The sequence below is a fragment of the Pezoporus flaviventris genome, unplaced genomic scaffold, assembly GCF_033815535.1.
Source record: "Pezoporus flaviventris isolate CSIRO_AGI_PZ_B2104156 unplaced genomic scaffold, CSIRO_AGI_Pfla_v1 ptg000016l, whole genome shotgun sequence".
NCBI lineage: Eukaryota > Metazoa > Chordata > Aves > Psittaciformes > Psittacidae > Pezoporus > Pezoporus flaviventris.
In genome coordinates, this window is record NW_026892564.1 from 7763082 (window position 1) to 7779965 (window position 16884).

At 49.0% G+C, this 16884-nt stretch overlaps 1 protein-coding gene across 1 annotated transcript; it reads right to left on the reverse strand.

The window, feature by feature from the left end:
* Positions 1–10350: 10350 nt before the first annotated feature.
* On the reverse strand, positions 10351–12267 carry MYF5 (myogenic factor 5). The gene is made up of 3 exons (XM_061454830.1): positions 11552–12267; positions 10945–11020; positions 10351–10795 (listed from the first exon to the last, which is right to left on the reverse strand). Exons 1-3 carry the CDS (start codon positions 12056–12058, stop codon positions 10602–10604), a joined length of 777 nt encoding a protein of 258 aa, XP_061310814.1. The 5' UTR covers positions 12059–12267; the 3' UTR covers positions 10351–10601.
* Positions 12268–16884: the final 4617 nt, after the last annotated feature.

Here is a 16884-nt window from a genome sequence, read left to right on the forward strand (position 1 = left end):
ACACACTCCCAGGCCACAGCAGAGTCAATAGCCATTCCTGCCACAGGGACTGCAGTTCACAGCCTGGCGTCTGAGCAAAGATCCACCTTCTGCACCAGCCTAGTGGCTGCAAAGTGCTCAGTCTGAGATATCTGTGCAGCCTGGTGAGGAGGCTTTTGTGGGCTATTAAGTCCTAACCCTCCATATTCTGCGCAGTGGGAATGATGCCTCCTTTGTGACCAAAATACATGTCTCAACATACAAGGGACACATGTGAAAGTCAGGATGAGCAGATTGCTCCCATTTTATGCCTGAGTATACACAAGTGGTCTTGTCACAAGATGAAATGTCCTCTAATAGCAGGATGGAGAACACCAGCAGTTTAGCCATTTACTAACTGTGCTTCCAGCCACATGACCAAAAAGATGTCACAGAGCTCTTCAGTAAAAGGGAATCATAGGCCACACAATTCATCCACCCCACAACCTGGGGAAAAGGGAAGCAGGAAACTAATTTAGGAGCAAATTAAATGTCCAAGAAGCCAAGGTCTCCCTGCAAGCTGCTGGAAGGACAACGTGGTTTAATCCGCGCAGTGGAGCAGCTCAAATATGCACTGAAAGGCATTGGCTCATCTTCACACATCATGACTGCATGCTGTAAGTGATAACCTATTTAATAAAAGGGGAATAGCTTCACACCCTCCTTGTACTTTGTAAAGAAAATGTTTATTCCTGTTTCAACCAAGAAGCGCAGGGCTAAGGTACATGAAAGAAAGAAAAATCTTGACTGGGGAAAGACCTACATTCCAATCCAGATTAAGGCATTTGAGTAAAACATGGTCTTCATCAAGTTCTACCTGCTACTTAGGCAGAGCACTGCTTTACATAATGTATCCCCAGACATTACACCTGCGCCCAAGTGCCTCACTGTATGATGTGAATCTCCCTTACTAACAGCATTCTGTAAAGCTAGGACACACACTTGGCCCTGGAGGTCCTGAACCACCCTTGGTGGCTCTGGACCCTCAATCTCAAATATATTTTAACACTAATCCCAGTGGAGAATTTGAGCCTTTGCCTGCTATAGGATTTTGAGAAGTCCCTAACTCCTATAGATTTCAATGCTTTAAATAGCACAGCTGACCTTTTTTAAGTCACTTATTTAATATCCTGCATATTTAGAGAAAGAGGGTTTATTTTTTTAATCCTACAGTCTTTAGAAAATCTGTCCCTTAAATTTCAGAACTTTGGGGGAAGAATAAAAAGAAAAATCAGACTTAAATCTGCACTTCCTAGATTTTGTATTCAGACTAGAAAAATTTTTGCCATGATTAGAATTACTACTACTGGGCCCAAATTTACCATTTCCAAATACTCCCCAGCAGCAGCCAAGTAACATAATGATGCTTTATCCCACGTTAGTGACAAAATTATTTGCTTTTCCAGCACATACACAGAGCCTTGTAAAAAGAATAATCCCACTGGAAAAAGGATTCTCTGGCTCTGAATTCCTGCACCCAAAACGGCCTCAGCTGCAGCAGCCTTCTCAGGAGAAGCCAGAGGGAGTAAAAGCTCACACAAGAGTAGGGTGTCGCTTGAAGGTAAGCACTTCTATTAAGAGCAAGTAGTACTCTTATGTCTGGGTGCTGCTGAATTATTTTTAACTTTACAAATATTGATGAATTACACTTTCTGACGGATCAGTGTTATGCTTATAAATTAAGGCTATCTGAATCACATTTGGCTGGGCTGTGAAGCATATGCTTTCAATATGGACTGGGGGTTTTCTTCTGTTCTCTTACCAATTGCTTCATTTCACTTAATTGCAGTGGGAGAATTACACTGTCAAAATTAATCCATAAGCTCTTCTCCCCACTTTCAGCTCTAAATTAGAGCCCAGGTCTGCTGTTTCACCACACCAAACAGAACCAACGCCAGCTCAGACCTGGCCAAGTCCTGCCTGAGTGTGCACATCATCAAAGAGCTTTGAATTATCCAGACAGAAAACCCCACTGTGCATAGTCCCTGCAGCACAGCCCACCAGCCTGGGACTTGCCTGACTCATGGGATATGATGCATTAGGTGATGCAGGTCTCCTGGAGTATTTTAAAAGGAAGCACAGGCATATTCCAAGCAGTCTGAAATGCTACAGCTTGAAATCCCCATCCCAGGCGTGTGTTCACTGCAAGGTGACAGTAGGGGAAGACCAGGTTGTGCGAAGCAGCTCAGCAGCTTTTCATTGTGTGTGACAGAAGGCTCAGCCAAGCCCCAGGACTGTTTAAAGTCAGAGCACTGCTCATTTGCTGTTCTAACTCTTACAATGCAGTCAGTTCTCAGATAACCCATATTTTCAATTGGGTTATACGCTGCTTTTCTCTTCTTCTAAAGGACACAAAAAAATGAAACCTAAAAGCATTCATAAACCACAAAATATCTACCAGGCACATTTCTTTCTGGAATTAGTTGTAAGTGTTGCTCACTGCTTTTGACCAAAGCTCTTCAGCTGCATAAAAGATGCAGAACCTCACCCTTGCAGTGCTGCTGTCTGTCATGAGCCTCTAACTTCCCTAGCGAAGCTCCTGAGCTCTCAGAAACAATTGCCTGCAGCAATATGATAATACAACTACTGTGGAAAGGTTTTGCCAGAGACACTATGGACATTCACATCTGATATACCAGGATTATATCTAATAAAAATTAATTGGGGTTGAAGACTAAGTCAAGCATAGGATTACCAATCATCTCCCAACAAAATACTCCTATGTCATTTTATATAAATAATCTGGTAATACTTGCATGCTGCTTTTCTTTCTTCCCTCAAATCATAAAGAACCACCTCGTCACCTCTGTTTTTAAGCCTTGAACTTGCTAAAATTCACATACATAAAGTAAACCTGTGCATGGGTATTTCCACTGGTTCAAATGGATATGAAACCAACTTGGTTGCGTCTTACACTAAAATCTTATGCACACTGATTTCTTCTTAAGGAGTCTAAAATTTGTTTTTAAAAAGCAATTTTTCTTTGTATGTTCAACAATTTTTTTTTTCTGACTCTATTTTTAACTATACAGATGGACAAAGTTGTGGCGTGTTTCAAAATTAGGCTCCAGAGCAAGAGCTTCCTTGCACTTACTACCTACCCTGGTATTCAGTAAGAGCTGATTGGCATTCAAGACCATCAAAAAATCACTGCAGTTATTGTGAGCATAATTTCAAGCTCCTAATTCTGGAAATCATGGCCAAATAAAACAGAAAACATGACTGTATTTGATACTCTATAGTGTGTGAACAGGGTGCGGGCCCGGGCCCTCAAGCACACTGCAAGCTGTGTGAACCACTGTATCCACTATAATTGCAATAAAAAGCAATTTTCCACAGCACTTTTCATTTAAAGAAAATGTCCTCTCAAAAGGGGTTTCTGGGGGGCGGCACAGCAAATTTCCCAAGGGTTGCTGAGCTGAAAGGATCAACCCGGGAAGCTTCTGCCACAGGAGCAGTAAGGCAGCCTTCAGGGCTGGGGGAGTCCCTTAGACACAGGCTCTCAGCAGTAAAGCTTCAGTAATAGCTAGGCTAGTCCTGATTTCTGTTTGAGTGCTAAAGCTGAGACCCTGCCCTTGCTTACCCTCAGCAGCAGCAACCCCTCCTTTTCAAAAGAAAGGAGCAGTTTCGGATACCAGAGGATTTGGAACAGGGGATCTGAGTATTTTAATGTTGTTCAGGCTTCAGTCATCATGAATATCACTTTACAGCTTGGCACACACAGAGTCCATTTCTGAGGCATGAGAAAATTAATATATTGTAACTACATTCTAGGCCTGATGGCCCAAATCTTTTCCTGGTGAAACTCGAGCGGTTTCTGTGGAGTTGTAGCAAGAATAAACTTAGCAGTCTAGCTGTACTTTATAATACATTATTTCTGATTAAAAGAGAATTCACTTCATGTTAGACTTTTTTCCATACATATTAAACCAAAATGGTATCCAAACTGATTCATGCAACCAAGTGCATTGTTTATAAACACTAAAACTTTTTATAGATAGAAAAGATGGAGAATAAAAAGCAGTAATAAAAAAGGGCTATTCATTTTATAAATAATAATGTAAGGAACTGTAGTGTTGCTGAACTGATGTATTAAAGCAAGACAATACACCAAAATATATACTTGTTATTTTCTTAAAGTCCTTATCTTCCACAGAAAAAAAGAGAGGTGGGGACATGGGAGGACACGTGGTCAGGACACCCTTCAGAGCAGACCACTTCTGCTTGAGAAGTCCAATTTCACAAGCACTTTTCTAAAAGGAGCTTGCACTGTCCTGCTTATTAGGAAGTTTGGAAATAACAAGTTTCACATTTCAAAGTTCAGACATTTTTGTATTTCACCCAGGCTATAAACATGTGAGAAAATTGCACCCTGTGAAAGATACGCGTTTCGGGTACTGGTAGGATACAGCTGTCTCGGTCCTTGTTTACTTGGTTTCTCTTCTACTTCGTGCTCGGCGTGGGAGATTTTAGAGTTGTTTGTTAAACTTTTTCCCAGTTGCCCAGAGTCACCATTCCTTTACTCCATACTGAGTAGCTGTGTATACAGCCATGTGACAACTGCCCTCTGAGCTTGCAGTGCTTACCTTCCTGGCTTCAGCAGGAGCCCTCTTTCTGGTCACCAGACTAATCTTCCAAAGGGAATTCCCAATTTATGAGACAGTTCCTCCCAGACTGTGGGTTTAAGCCACCCATATTTCCAGCAATCAAACAGCTTCAAATTGCCAAGGTGTTCCCTTTCTCACCACATGAGACACCTGCATAGGATGTGTCTTCTTTGGCCAGTTACACTGCAGTAACAAACTCCTGCACTACACCACGATCAATAAGACAGTCTCATAGAGCTTGCAAGGAAGATGCTTAAACTCAGGATGAGGGAAAAAAAAAAAAATATCTCCATTTAATCATGCAGGGATTATGAACTCAAATCTTACTACTTAGGTGCTGCTCAAGTGTTCACTACTGAGGTCCTGCAGGTGCCCGGGAGGATAGTGCTCACTCATTTGCAGATGCTTTGCAGCTAAGCTATTACTGTTTGGGAGTTTACAGTATGATATAGGCCTGAAAAAATAAGCCTGAAGGATTCAGGATCCCACCTGCTTATTTGAGGCACAACTTCAATGAAATGTAAGAGTCATAGGACCAGAACGACAGCCTTTGGCAGGCATTCACCCAGGAAAGAAGGGAGTTTGGTGATTTGCTTCTAATAACAGCTCAATACCATCAAACAGAGAATCCTGACAATGAAGGCCAAGTAAAGGCATCCGTCTCCCAGATGTCTGACGCTACTCCAGTCACCTCTGAGTTTTAGTGTTTTTAAAACTACTTTTTCAAGTCACTGAGTTAATTCAGTGAAATCTAAGAAAGAATCTTTGCTGTGATCTCTACTGTCTAGAAAGGCATTTACCACAAGTCTACATATAAGCCTTAAATTTGAGGAAGGGATTTCAGATACATACTTTGGATGTATCTGCAGCATAGCCAGCAGAGGCATTTCCTCCTCTGCTTTTTAAAGCACCCAGGTAGCAGGATTCCGAATTGCACTATTAGCTCAGTCTGAAGATGCTGCAAATGAGCAATTGTAGAATAAGTACTTTTCAAAATGGAAATACTGTTTGTCTTTCTGTTTCTTCAAAGCATCACAGAGTGGACAGGAAAATAAACAAATCTAGTGTTTTTGCATGATAGGAAGAAAAAAAAAGAAAAGAAACCCACAACACCTTGCAAATATGGATACTTAAAACATGGAAATGAGAACAGAATGAGGGGTTTAGCAGATTCAAAACCTTTTATTTACAATAAAAAGAACGTTGCTGGAGCAGTGGTGCATTTGCGGATGAGGTCTTCACACCAAGACTATGCACAGGTGTAACTGAAGTGTTAGCCATTGTTTGCTCACAGTTCATTAAGGAGTTATTCATTTATTAATTCAATAAATTCCGTGGAATCAAACAATTAAAAGCAATGTGATTAATTCACCCTTGATTTAATCCATAGTTTGGCCCCCTATAATGTATTACAGGCACACCCGCTTGAGTTTTGTACCACAACCAGATCTTTACTGGGTCCCTGAGTCCCTGTTAACTAGCTGAGTCTCGCTGCAAGTGGTAGGATTTGGTACTTAAAAAAAAAAAAACAAACAAAAAAACCCTCAAACACACCCCCCCAAAACCAACCAATCAAAAATATCAAAGCTAAAGCTTTAGGCCTTCTCAGTAGGGTTTATTTTTACTTAGCATACATGTTATATGGAATTTTTAAAACAGAAAATAGTGTAAGTTCAAAAGCATATATTCACAGAAGATCAGAGAAACAAAAAGACCACACATTTATTCCTCTGCTGCTAGTCTAGGTTTGAAGGTCTCTCAGAGAGTATCAGATTCAACTGTACTTGATTTAGTCCAGACACCTTTCTTTCACTGGGTTTGAGGGCCCTCATATACTATGCCCACTATCAACTTTTTCAAGCACAGCTCAGTGATGCCTTTGGCATCATAGCCACTAACATCTCCCAGCAGATTGCCAACTAGTCCGTAAATGTTACTCATGCCCAAATTGAAACCAGTCTCCAGGACTGGATGTGCCTATCAGCTGGTCTAGGGAAAGGAAAGCAGGAAACCTTTGAGAAAATAGCTAGGTTCTGCAGTACAGTGGATTTTGGTATGAGATTCATGAGCATTCAGGATGCATAAGCTCCTGGGGGAAAGCAAGCAGGGCACCTGCCAAATGAAGAGCTGTGTTTGGAAAGTGGAATAATTCGCTCAGTTCAGCTCTGATCTGGTGGATGGGTGTATGTCTCCAATTGAAGGGAGAGAACAGAATAACACGTAGTGAGGGCAAAGGCCACTAGTGAAGCCTAACTAATAACTCAACTGAAGCAGTCTCTTTTTCACTCATTCCACTAATCCAGTCTGCTGCAGGAGAGGCTGGCCCTGATGTCCTGAGGCAGCACATGTACCGATGCACTGCTCACCCCCTCCATATCTGGGGGTGAACTCCACCATCCCTCACACAGGATCGAATGAGCCAGCAGAATCCCAGCCCACTCTCCAGCTGGCCAAGCTCATTAGGTCTTCTAGTTGCCAGGAAGGCAGTTGTGGCCAGCTGTAAGGCTGATACCCTGTGCAGAGCCTGCCAAAGGTCAGCAGTCGTCAGCTGGCCAGCTGTGGCTCCTCCAGTGGGACCCTAAGGTCCAGCGGAGAGGAGTAAGGAGATGTGATGAGCAAGTCAAGGGCCCTGCAGATGAGGAGGAGGAGAAGGAGGGGAGGGAGCGGTTCTGAGGTGGGGAGAATGGAGCTGCCTGCTATGTTTGACTGCTCCTGACAAGCAGGCTAATCTGGGAAGATGAAGATGCTGAATTTCCCACAAAATGCTGCCATGAACTGCGGACATTCCTAGGCATGTTTTGACAAACAGTATGAATTAGAAGTCCTTCATCCTCCAAGAATTAATTACTAGAATTTTATCACTTATAAGCCTTACCATAGGAGAAGAGGTTGATCTTTTCCTACAGGGAAAATGGGTGTTTTTCCACACAAGCAATTCAGAAATACAAACATAAAGCAAGCAGGATTTTTGTCTTGATGTTATATCTAAAAGATCTTTGCTATGTTCCTGTGTTAGTTTTGTAATGTACAGTGGGGCTTTTGAGCTGAGTATAAAACAGGTATTTTACTGAAGGTCTCCGTTTGGTTTCTTAACAAAAGATAAAAGATACAAGAAGCTCTGCACACACACACACTTAGAAAAGCACAGCTGCCTCTCTCAGTCAGGATATAAGCCCCCCAAAAAGGCACGATTTTCAGAGGTAAAATTGAAATATGGCATGGACTGTATTTTTTAAATTGCACAGAATTATGCCTTTCCCTTGCACTGAGTTAGAGTCAGAAAACTTGCAGCTCCTGTGTTACATTATGCTGGCACTGTGAGGCATCTCTCATCCCACCTGCCAGCCTGCCTGCCCATGAGACCCCTGAAGAGTGTCCCAGAGCCTGCAGCTCTCGACCAGGTGACAGGACTTGAGAGGTAGAGCCCAGGTTTTCTGTACCATCATCTTCTGTATTTGTGGGCACAACCTTCCTTAAATGAGCATGTTTCACATACTATACAGATATCTCTTTTCAGTTCATTATTTATTATTATTACTATTATTATGTGCAAAGAGTGTAACTCCCAAGACAGCAGCCCTTTAGCCCTTTACACCTTTTTTTCCCCAATACACAGGCTAAAGGTGGTTTCATGGTCCTAACTTCCATTCCTTCTGAGGATTGCAGCACATTTCAGCTCATGGGAACTTTGTTTATAGATGTCCTGTAATCAAGAGTTTGTTTCCTAGATGTGTAAAACAGAACTCACAAATTGTAACTTAGTCTGGTAGGACTTAGGGGGTCTGAGGACAAACATCCCACAGACGGGACATTTCTCACTCTCTGAAAAGCTGCTTCTCAGAAGTATTGACCTTTTTGCAACTCTTAAAACATCTCCCAGCCAAACAGAGGTGTCCATTACCAACATGTGATTTGGTAGTGTTACTCTGCATACTTCACCAGAGATCACTTGCCAAGGTCAGTATAGTGCAGAATGAAATGCTGGAAGTTCTCCAGCTTAACTTGTTTTAAACCATCACTTAAGCGGATCTGCACTGTGCTAGGTCCTGGCCCTAAGCAGTATCCCTGGGACAGTGTTTTGGTTGAGAGGGGCTAGCACTGCAGCAGTGTGTGAGAAATCATGAATAAATACAGTGGTGTTCACAGTCTTGCATAAGGATTTCTACAAACAGAAGGCTAAGGAAGTGATCACCTGTAACTAAGAAAGATCACCTGTAACTGTGTCTGAATTAAAGCGCTTGGGTACTCCTGAAGGATCTGTAACAACAGGAGTGTGTGATTGCCTTGTTTGCACCTCTGCAATCCAGGGGTTTCAAACCACTTTTTCTACTTAATGATTACTTGGGACCTAACTGTATACACCAAAAGCCCATTCTGGAAAAGGCTCCTCCTAACTTTGCAGGAAAGAACACCCTTACCTCAAGGTTACACAGAAAGGGCAAAAAGTGATTTTGAGGGCAGCCATGCTGGAAAAGGACTGGCTGCCTGCATCAGCCTGTGTCAGGAGCAGAGCTGCCTGCTTCCCTGGCTAAGCAGCTCAGGTAGCTAGCTGCCATCTCACTTTCTCTGTAGCCCTTTTGGGGAGACACAGTCCCCTGGTGTGCTGAGAGGATGGGGCCATCCCTGAGCCAGGCTTCTTTCATCTTCAGTTCAGAGGTGCTGCCAAAGAACAGTCAGGTGGTAACAGCGACATGACTTAGCTGGGCTGAGTTCAAGTGAAAGATTTATCAGAGGTGAAATACCACTTCCAGGCCCCTTGGCCACCCAGTGCTAAACAACGGAAACACAAATGGCAAATACAACCTTATCCCACGCTAGTGAGGGTGCACATCTCTTCCTACTCAGTGTTTCTTGCAGGAGACATTTCTGGACGCACTGAAGGAGCCCATCTCTCCATCTCATCTCTGTCTTTTTGGGGGCACAGAGAAGGCCTAAAAAGTTCTGGATTGCAACTAGAACAGTGCAAAGGGCTGGAATTTTTCATGGTAGAAAGAATGAAATTTAGTGTCTGGAAGGAAATACTTGTTAATTCTGAAACTCATGAAGACTTTACCTGTCTATCTTTAGGTCCATGTAAATAGAGAATTTTCACACCGACTAGTAGAACCAAAGTCATTAGGAGAAAACTGCTTTCTGAATATTGTGATATGTACCCCGTGGATTGGGAAAGAGATACCTGTGGTTTGCTCTTATTAACTTCACTAAACTTGTCTCTTTCAGAGTACTGAGAGTGACTGAGAGTAAAATTACCTGACAGGGTATCAGAGGTAGATCACAGAGTTTGTTTTACAGAAGAAAGTCACCAGGCAATTTTAGGATCAAATCTGGGAGTATGTGTTCAGTCTTCATACCCAGAGAAAGATATGAGTGCTTTGCTGGCGTGTATATAGTATATAAAATACTACTTCTACTCTTGCAAAAAATAAAGGTGACTCTGCCAGTAGCAGGACAGGAATGGAGGGAGAATTTGACCCTCCACATTTTTGTTCCTCTGTGAGCCTTCTCACAGCAGTACACACTGCTGAAAGAAGAATCAAGCTCCCAGGCCCCAGCCCGGCAAGATGTTACATCCCGTAACCCAGGACCGCTGGGGCGAGGCAGGAACTGGGGGTGACAGAGGCTGGGCTGGGGATGAACACAGATGCTGACAGGGCCCCCGCAGCCGAGTCTTACTGCCCTCCCCAGTACCAAGGCACGCACGTAAAAAACCATCAGGCGGGACAGCTCTCTTACAGCACGTTTTATTTGCAGCAGGGTTCCAGGGCAGCGCTGTCCGGAGCCCCAGGGTCTGCCGACCCCGGGGGGACTCCGGGCCGGGCCCGGCAGGGCGCTTTGCCCCGGCCCCGAGGGGTTGTGGCGGGACAAGCTGCGCCGGGGCTGCCCCTCTCGCCCGAGAAGCGCTTGCGGGACGTGGCCGGGCGAAGACGGCGGCCCCGGCGGCGGCGGGAGGCGCGGGGTGCCGGCCCGTCCGGGCCCTCATAGCGCATGGTAGGTCCGTCGTGGCGGCGTCGTCCCTGGCGTCCCCGGCCCCGAGTCGATGCTGGCGCTGGGAGAGAGGGAGTCGGCGTCGCGGAGAGGCAGCCCCGGCTCCTCCGCCGGAGACAGGCGGTCCACGATGCTGGAGAGGCAGTCCAGGCTGGACAGGGCGCTGCTCTGCCCGGCGGCGTACCCTGCGGCCGGGATGAGGGAACCGGGAGAAAGGCAGCGCGTTACAGCGGGTTCCTGTGCTGGCCCCCAAAAATACCACGGGGAGCGAGGCGGCTTCCCCGGCCCACTCCTCCATCCCCCGCGCCCTCGGCTGCCGGCGGGTCAGGCTTACCGTGGGCCATCTCGGAGCAGTACACGGCGTCGAAGCTGCTGCCTCTCGCCGACCAGACGGGGCTGCCGCAGTCGGCCTGCAAAATAGCGAGGGGCGAGTGCCGGCCCAGCCGCCCCCACTGCGCCCCGGGCCAGTGGGATGCTCCCCCGGAGGTAAAGTGCCTGAAAGCCCGCGGGGAGGAAGCCCTGGTGCCGCACGGGAGCGGGACAGCAGCTCCCCGCCAGGGAGCTTCTCCCCTTCCCCGTCTATGCCCCCGCCCCACGTCTCACTCCTCTCCTACGCCGCGCTAAACTGGGGGTGGGGGGGAGGTGGGGGGACGCGAGGAACAAGCCTCCGGGGGCTAGGGCCCTTGCTGGGGCCCTTGCTGGGTGCCCTCTGGCAGCGTTGCCGTGTCCCCCCGCATTCCCGGAAAGCCCGTGTGCGTGCCTAGCGTTAAATCAGAGAACGGGCCTGCTCTAACGCAGCCCATACGCCTTTTTCTAATGTCCTGGTGCATTCTGCCCGTCCCATACCCATAAGACCGGTCCCTCGACGCTGGACTGAGGGGGGACTCTCCGCGGGCCTTTGTGGGGTCCCCACAGCCCCATCGCTCTTGTCCCGCTCTTACCATCCCATCGGAGCAGCTGGAAGTAGGGCTGGTCGGTTCGGAGCAGCTCTGTCCCGGCAGGTGATAGTAGTTTTCTACCTGTTCCCTCAAGAGCTCCTGGAGGCTCTCGATGTATCTGATGGCGTTTCGCAGGATCTCTACTTTGGGAAGTCTTTGGTTGGGGTTGGCAGTGGTGCATCGCTTCAAGGTCTCAAAAGCCTGGTTCACTTTCTTCAGCCTCCTCCTCTCCCTCATGGTGGCCGCCTTCCGCCGGTCCATTGTGGTGGATTTTCTCTTGCAGGCTTTGCAAGCCCACATGAGGCAGTGGCCGGCCTGGTGGTGGCCAGTGGGAGCTCGGACATGCTCCTCTTCCTCGGAGCAGGCGGGCTCGAGGGGCTCGGGACCGCCGAAGGGAGGCAGGTCCCGGGGTTCAAAATCCTCGGGAAACTCGCCCTCCGGGGAGGAGAGGCAGGAACTGTCATAGAATAGCTCGGACGGGGAGAACTGGCAGCTGTCCATCACCTCCATCCCTGCAGCAGAGACGGGCAGCGTGGGGCGGCAGCCGGCGGCTCTCGTCGAGGCGCTCTGGGGCAATTTCTTCCTTAATTAGAGACCTGAGACGAAGTGTCCGCTGGCTGATGCGGGGGGCCCTTATATATACACGTAAAGGGAGGCTGGTCCACAGCGGCCAGGCTGTATTAGCATATCCCACCACATCCCCCGCCGGGGGCTGTCTGGGCAAGGCCCCAGGAGACAATTTGCTTCGCACCGCTCCCTTGGAGAACCGTGAGCTGGGCACTTCTCTAATGCCCGACCTCCCCAGGACTGTTTGTGGCATCTACGAAGTTGAAACCAAGACTGGGAATTCGCGGGTTTGCTATGGGAAGAGAAAGAAGGGCAGTAAGAGCGCTCGAACGGCTGACATCTCCTACAGAGCTGTTTCTCGTCCCGGTGCTCCCCTCTCCCATCACACGCTGCAGCGGGAGCGACACCGGCTCTCCCCGCAGGGGAAATAACGTAGAAGGCTCCCCATAGCACCTACAGCATCCGCTTGCGTGTCTTTAGTCCACGCAGTCTGTGGTACACGTCTAACCTGAAAAAATTCACCCCTCGCTTCTGACCTAAGGTTTGCTCGTTTATCTTGAGCGTGTCCTGTAATTGAAATTGTGTCATCAACCAGGGGACAAAAATGCCTAGCTACGTGTGGCCAGGAGAGACGAGGAGTGGAGGGACCCAGGTTTTAGTGCTGTCGGATCGGGTCACAGGGAACGCTACTCACAAATGAAAAGTGTACGTGTTTGCTCCGAGACAAACCCCCTTCCCATTCTTTCTCCTACTCGTGTGACCCGGCACTGCCAGAGACACAACAGTCGAGCAGTGCCTCGGGCTTGCTAATTTTCTGCTTTCAGGCAAACTTGCACCGTTACAGATGCGTCCCAGCTGCCAGTGCAACAAACCCCTCCTGGAAGTGTAAAATTTCTAACCCCGCAATCCCTAAGTAATTTTACACAAGCCGGGGACAAAAGCCCTGCAGAGCCCCAGCCGCAGCAGTAGCTGAGCGGAGCGGTGCAAGGGTCATTAGAGCGGTAATGAAGCCATTTAACAGGCATTTGCTAACGCGCAGGAACCCTTTGGTTTCATCCAGGTGGCTTTTGTATTGGAGGCAAATATTGTGAGAAGGCGAAGGGAACCTTCCATACCTGGGAATAAAATTATGTTCACCCAGTTTAACTCAAACGGAGAGCAAGGGACCCAGCAGCTGGTCAAACGCTACAGAGCCGGTCCGTGTGTCCAGGAAAAAGGCGACTCCGGTTTAGCCCCTCGTCAGGAAAAGGTAACGCAGAGGGCACGGCCACCCCGGTGTCTCAAGGAGCTGCTCTTCGAGTGAGCAAAGCGGGCAGGGAACGTCACCTTAAGAGAGGTGCCGTGCTGGAAAACCATCCGACCCCCCCCACCCGCGCCTGCTGCTGGGGAGACCTCATCTCCTCCCCCCTAGCCCCGAACCCCCAAAAGGCGGATTTCCACTTTTAGGCTAAATGATTTTCCTTAAAGAAAATCCCCATGCACACACCCCTCCTTCTTCCAACTATCGGATGTATAATTATTGAAAGCTTGGGGAAGGCTACATTTGCGCTGCTTCGGTTTATTTGGGGCCATAAACGGGCCGGGGAGAGCCCCCTTTGAAATGAATACTGTAGGAAAAGTATAGGGAGTTGATAAAGGAGTAAAGTTACAGAAAGGGGAAAGCTCAGAATTCCAGGCTTCTGCCACCCCGAGGAGCAGGTTGCTGTTCAGTTGTGCCGCATCTGAAACAGGGCAGTTCCCTATTGTTTTCTTAAGACACCGTCAGTTAGAAAGGGGCTCTGCTCGGCAGTAACTTGAATTCTTCACTGAGCTGTGGCGAGCACACGGACACACACATACTGTGATTTACCCCGTTTGCGCTGGCTAAAATAAACCCTATTTACAGATTTATTCTTTGTCCACAAATAAACTTGATCTTTCAAGTGCTGGCCACAGCTATGATCACCTTCCAAGGAGGGGTTTCTCTCCAGGCACGCACAGTAGGTCTCCTGGTGGATACCCCATCGGTCCCATCTCCCGGCCTGCAGAGCCGGAGTGGGATCGTTAAGAAGCTTACCTTTCCCCAGAAGTCTTTGAGGAGCTAGGAAACTTTGTTTCCCTTTTTCCTTTAATATTTGGGGGGAAAGGGAAGAAAGGATGGAAGAGCCTGTCACTCGGGAAGAAAAAAATCTGTAATTAGTATCCCTTAAGAGCCACCGGCTCCTCTGGTAAAGTGATCTCAAGTTTGCAGAAGTGCAATAGGGGAGTGGAACTAAAGACGGGGGAGAGAAAACACAAACTACAAGGCTGGCTAATGAGGCTGCTGGGGGGTGGGGGAGAATAGCGGCTCAAGTCCGGAAAGCGGGAACCGCCAGACCCTCAGACACTGTCTGCCCCTGTGGACGGACACAGAGAAAATGGTGAACGTGTCACGACCCCTTTAAGAAGCTGCGGCTGCCCCATCCCTGGCAGTGTTTAAGACCAGGTTGGACGGAGGTTTGAGCAACCTGGCCTAGTGGAAGGTGTCCCTTTCTATGGCAGGGGGGTTGGAACTAGATGATCCTTAAGGTCCCTTCCAACCCAAACCATTCTATGAAATGGAGTCCTCACCCCAACCGCAGCAATCCTATTTCTGGAGGGATTCCATCCCACGTTGGGAGCATTCGCAGTTCGTATGATCTATTTAACGGGATTTTCTATTTAACCAAAGAAAACCCTCCCGAGGGGCAAGAGGTGTTTGGGGCCCACCCGAGCCTTGCGCACCCCGCACCTCTGCAAAGCACGTTGCGGTTCCCAGCGGACCTCCGGTGCGGAGCGGCAACCGGCCCCAGGAGCGTTACCCAGGGAGGGACGTCTTGTATGTAACGGGACGCCCGACACTGCCGAGCCGTTCCGTACCGCCTTCGCCCCTCGCCCCTCGCCTCTCCCCTCCCGCGGTCGGTGGGCGCCGTGGCTGGCGGCGAGGGCTCCTCCGCGCCGCCCCGCCGGGGAACTGTTTCGCAGTTGGGCTGGTAGGGCCGCGCGCTTCCAGCCGTGTGAGAAACGTTTGGTTCCCCCCAGTGCTGGGAACGCTGCGCACCTAAGTAAACACATTAGTACCTGCCAGGGGGATCTGTACAGAGGACAGCTGAAGAAGGCATTGGCCTCTGCTGGCATCCCCGGACTCCCAAGAGAGATCAAAGGGGCGAGAGGGGCTTTTAGCAGCCTTGAGACTGGGAAAAGTCGCTAGTTCCTGCTATCGGAGGGACGTCCCAGCGAGCACATGGTTCAATTATTCAGCCTCCTCCCTCCCCTGCCCCCCACTCCCATTCCCCAGTTCGTTCCCCACAGAAAGGTGGAAGCTCTGGAAAAGTCGTACTGGTTCCCCAAAGCAGCACTGATTCCAGCAGGAATTTTCCCCGTGGAAATAGCTGCCGGACAGACGCCTGCCTGCTTGCCTTCGGCCTCGGAAAATAAGCTGAGCCGGCTGCCGGCTGCCTGCCTCCCTCCTGGGGCTGCGGCCGGTGTTAGGGAAGAAAACAAAGATGCACAATAAAAAGAAAAAAGAGGCGTTAAGCAGAGTCTGGTCACTTCAGAGCAGAGCGGTGACAACGCAGCAGCACTGCAGACACCCCGTATCCTCCTAGTCCCGCCGGCGGATCCGCGCCCCCCGCGGGAGCGGGCAGGTGGCTCCGTGCGGAGTGGGGCCGGGGGGGGCGAGGCGGCCGAGATTTAGGTGTTTTTGCTGGAGCAGCGCCCCGGCCCTCGTCTTTCCCGTCAAATAAACCGGAGCGCGGCGGAGGGGGAGAGAAGGGGCAGCGGCCGTCGTGTAAAAACCTCGATGCCTCTGTGCATGGCCCCTCTGGAGAAAGCCCAGATTAAATCACAACCTGCTTGTCCTTACCCTGTTATTACCCTTTGATCTTGTGATTCCAGGGCCCTGTTTGCTTTGGCTGGGGGCTTAGGTAAAGATTGCCATTATTAATATCAAAGACAAACATTTTAATTGCAAACACACTGAGGACCCTCGCTGGGAAGGGTGTCAGCCGCAGCGCGGGGGTCACGGAGAGTCTCTTCGGAAGGCATTTTATTTAATGAAAAAACCCCAATCCCTTCTCCTGTAGGCAAATTTACTCCAATCACTCTAGTTACCCTGCTGCGGGAGGAGACGCTGCCGCGGGCGGACAGGCCCCTTGGTTGAGGCTAGCGATAGCAATACTCTGATGAGGTCACCTCGCTACGGAAACAAGCCATGACGTCTTAACCAAAGGCAGAGACGTCACGCAGGAACCTTCTCTCCGAAGTGGCTAAGAGCAACCTGAGGCTCTGTGTGTTCTGTGTGTGGAACGAGAAAAAGGGGAAGTACTCCTTACACCAGAGTATCTGTCTCATTAAGAGAGCAATTAGAGCGAGCACTCCCCAGGTTTAAAACCCAGGCTGGCGGCAGCGGCACGGGAGAGGAGGAAAGAGGCAGTGCGGTGGTACAGGCACCGGCTCTCGGAGCAGCCTTTTCCCAGAGCTTCCCTCTCCGACGACCGCAACCGCGCCCGAGCCGGTCGGGAAAGGGGGGAGGAGACCTTCCCGAAATGTGGCTGTGGCCTTTAAATAACCAACCCCCTAAAAATACACCACGGGTTAAAGCTGAGGAGGGGAGCATCCGCCGGCAGCATTGGAGCTGCTGCCCTTTGCTGTTGTCTGCACTCTGTGGAGCCGTGTGTGCGTGCGAAGGGCAGAGCGGGCTGTTTCCCGGTGGTCGCCCCATCCCGGGGGTATCAACAATCTGTTACAAACCGTAACACTCCGGCTGCGAG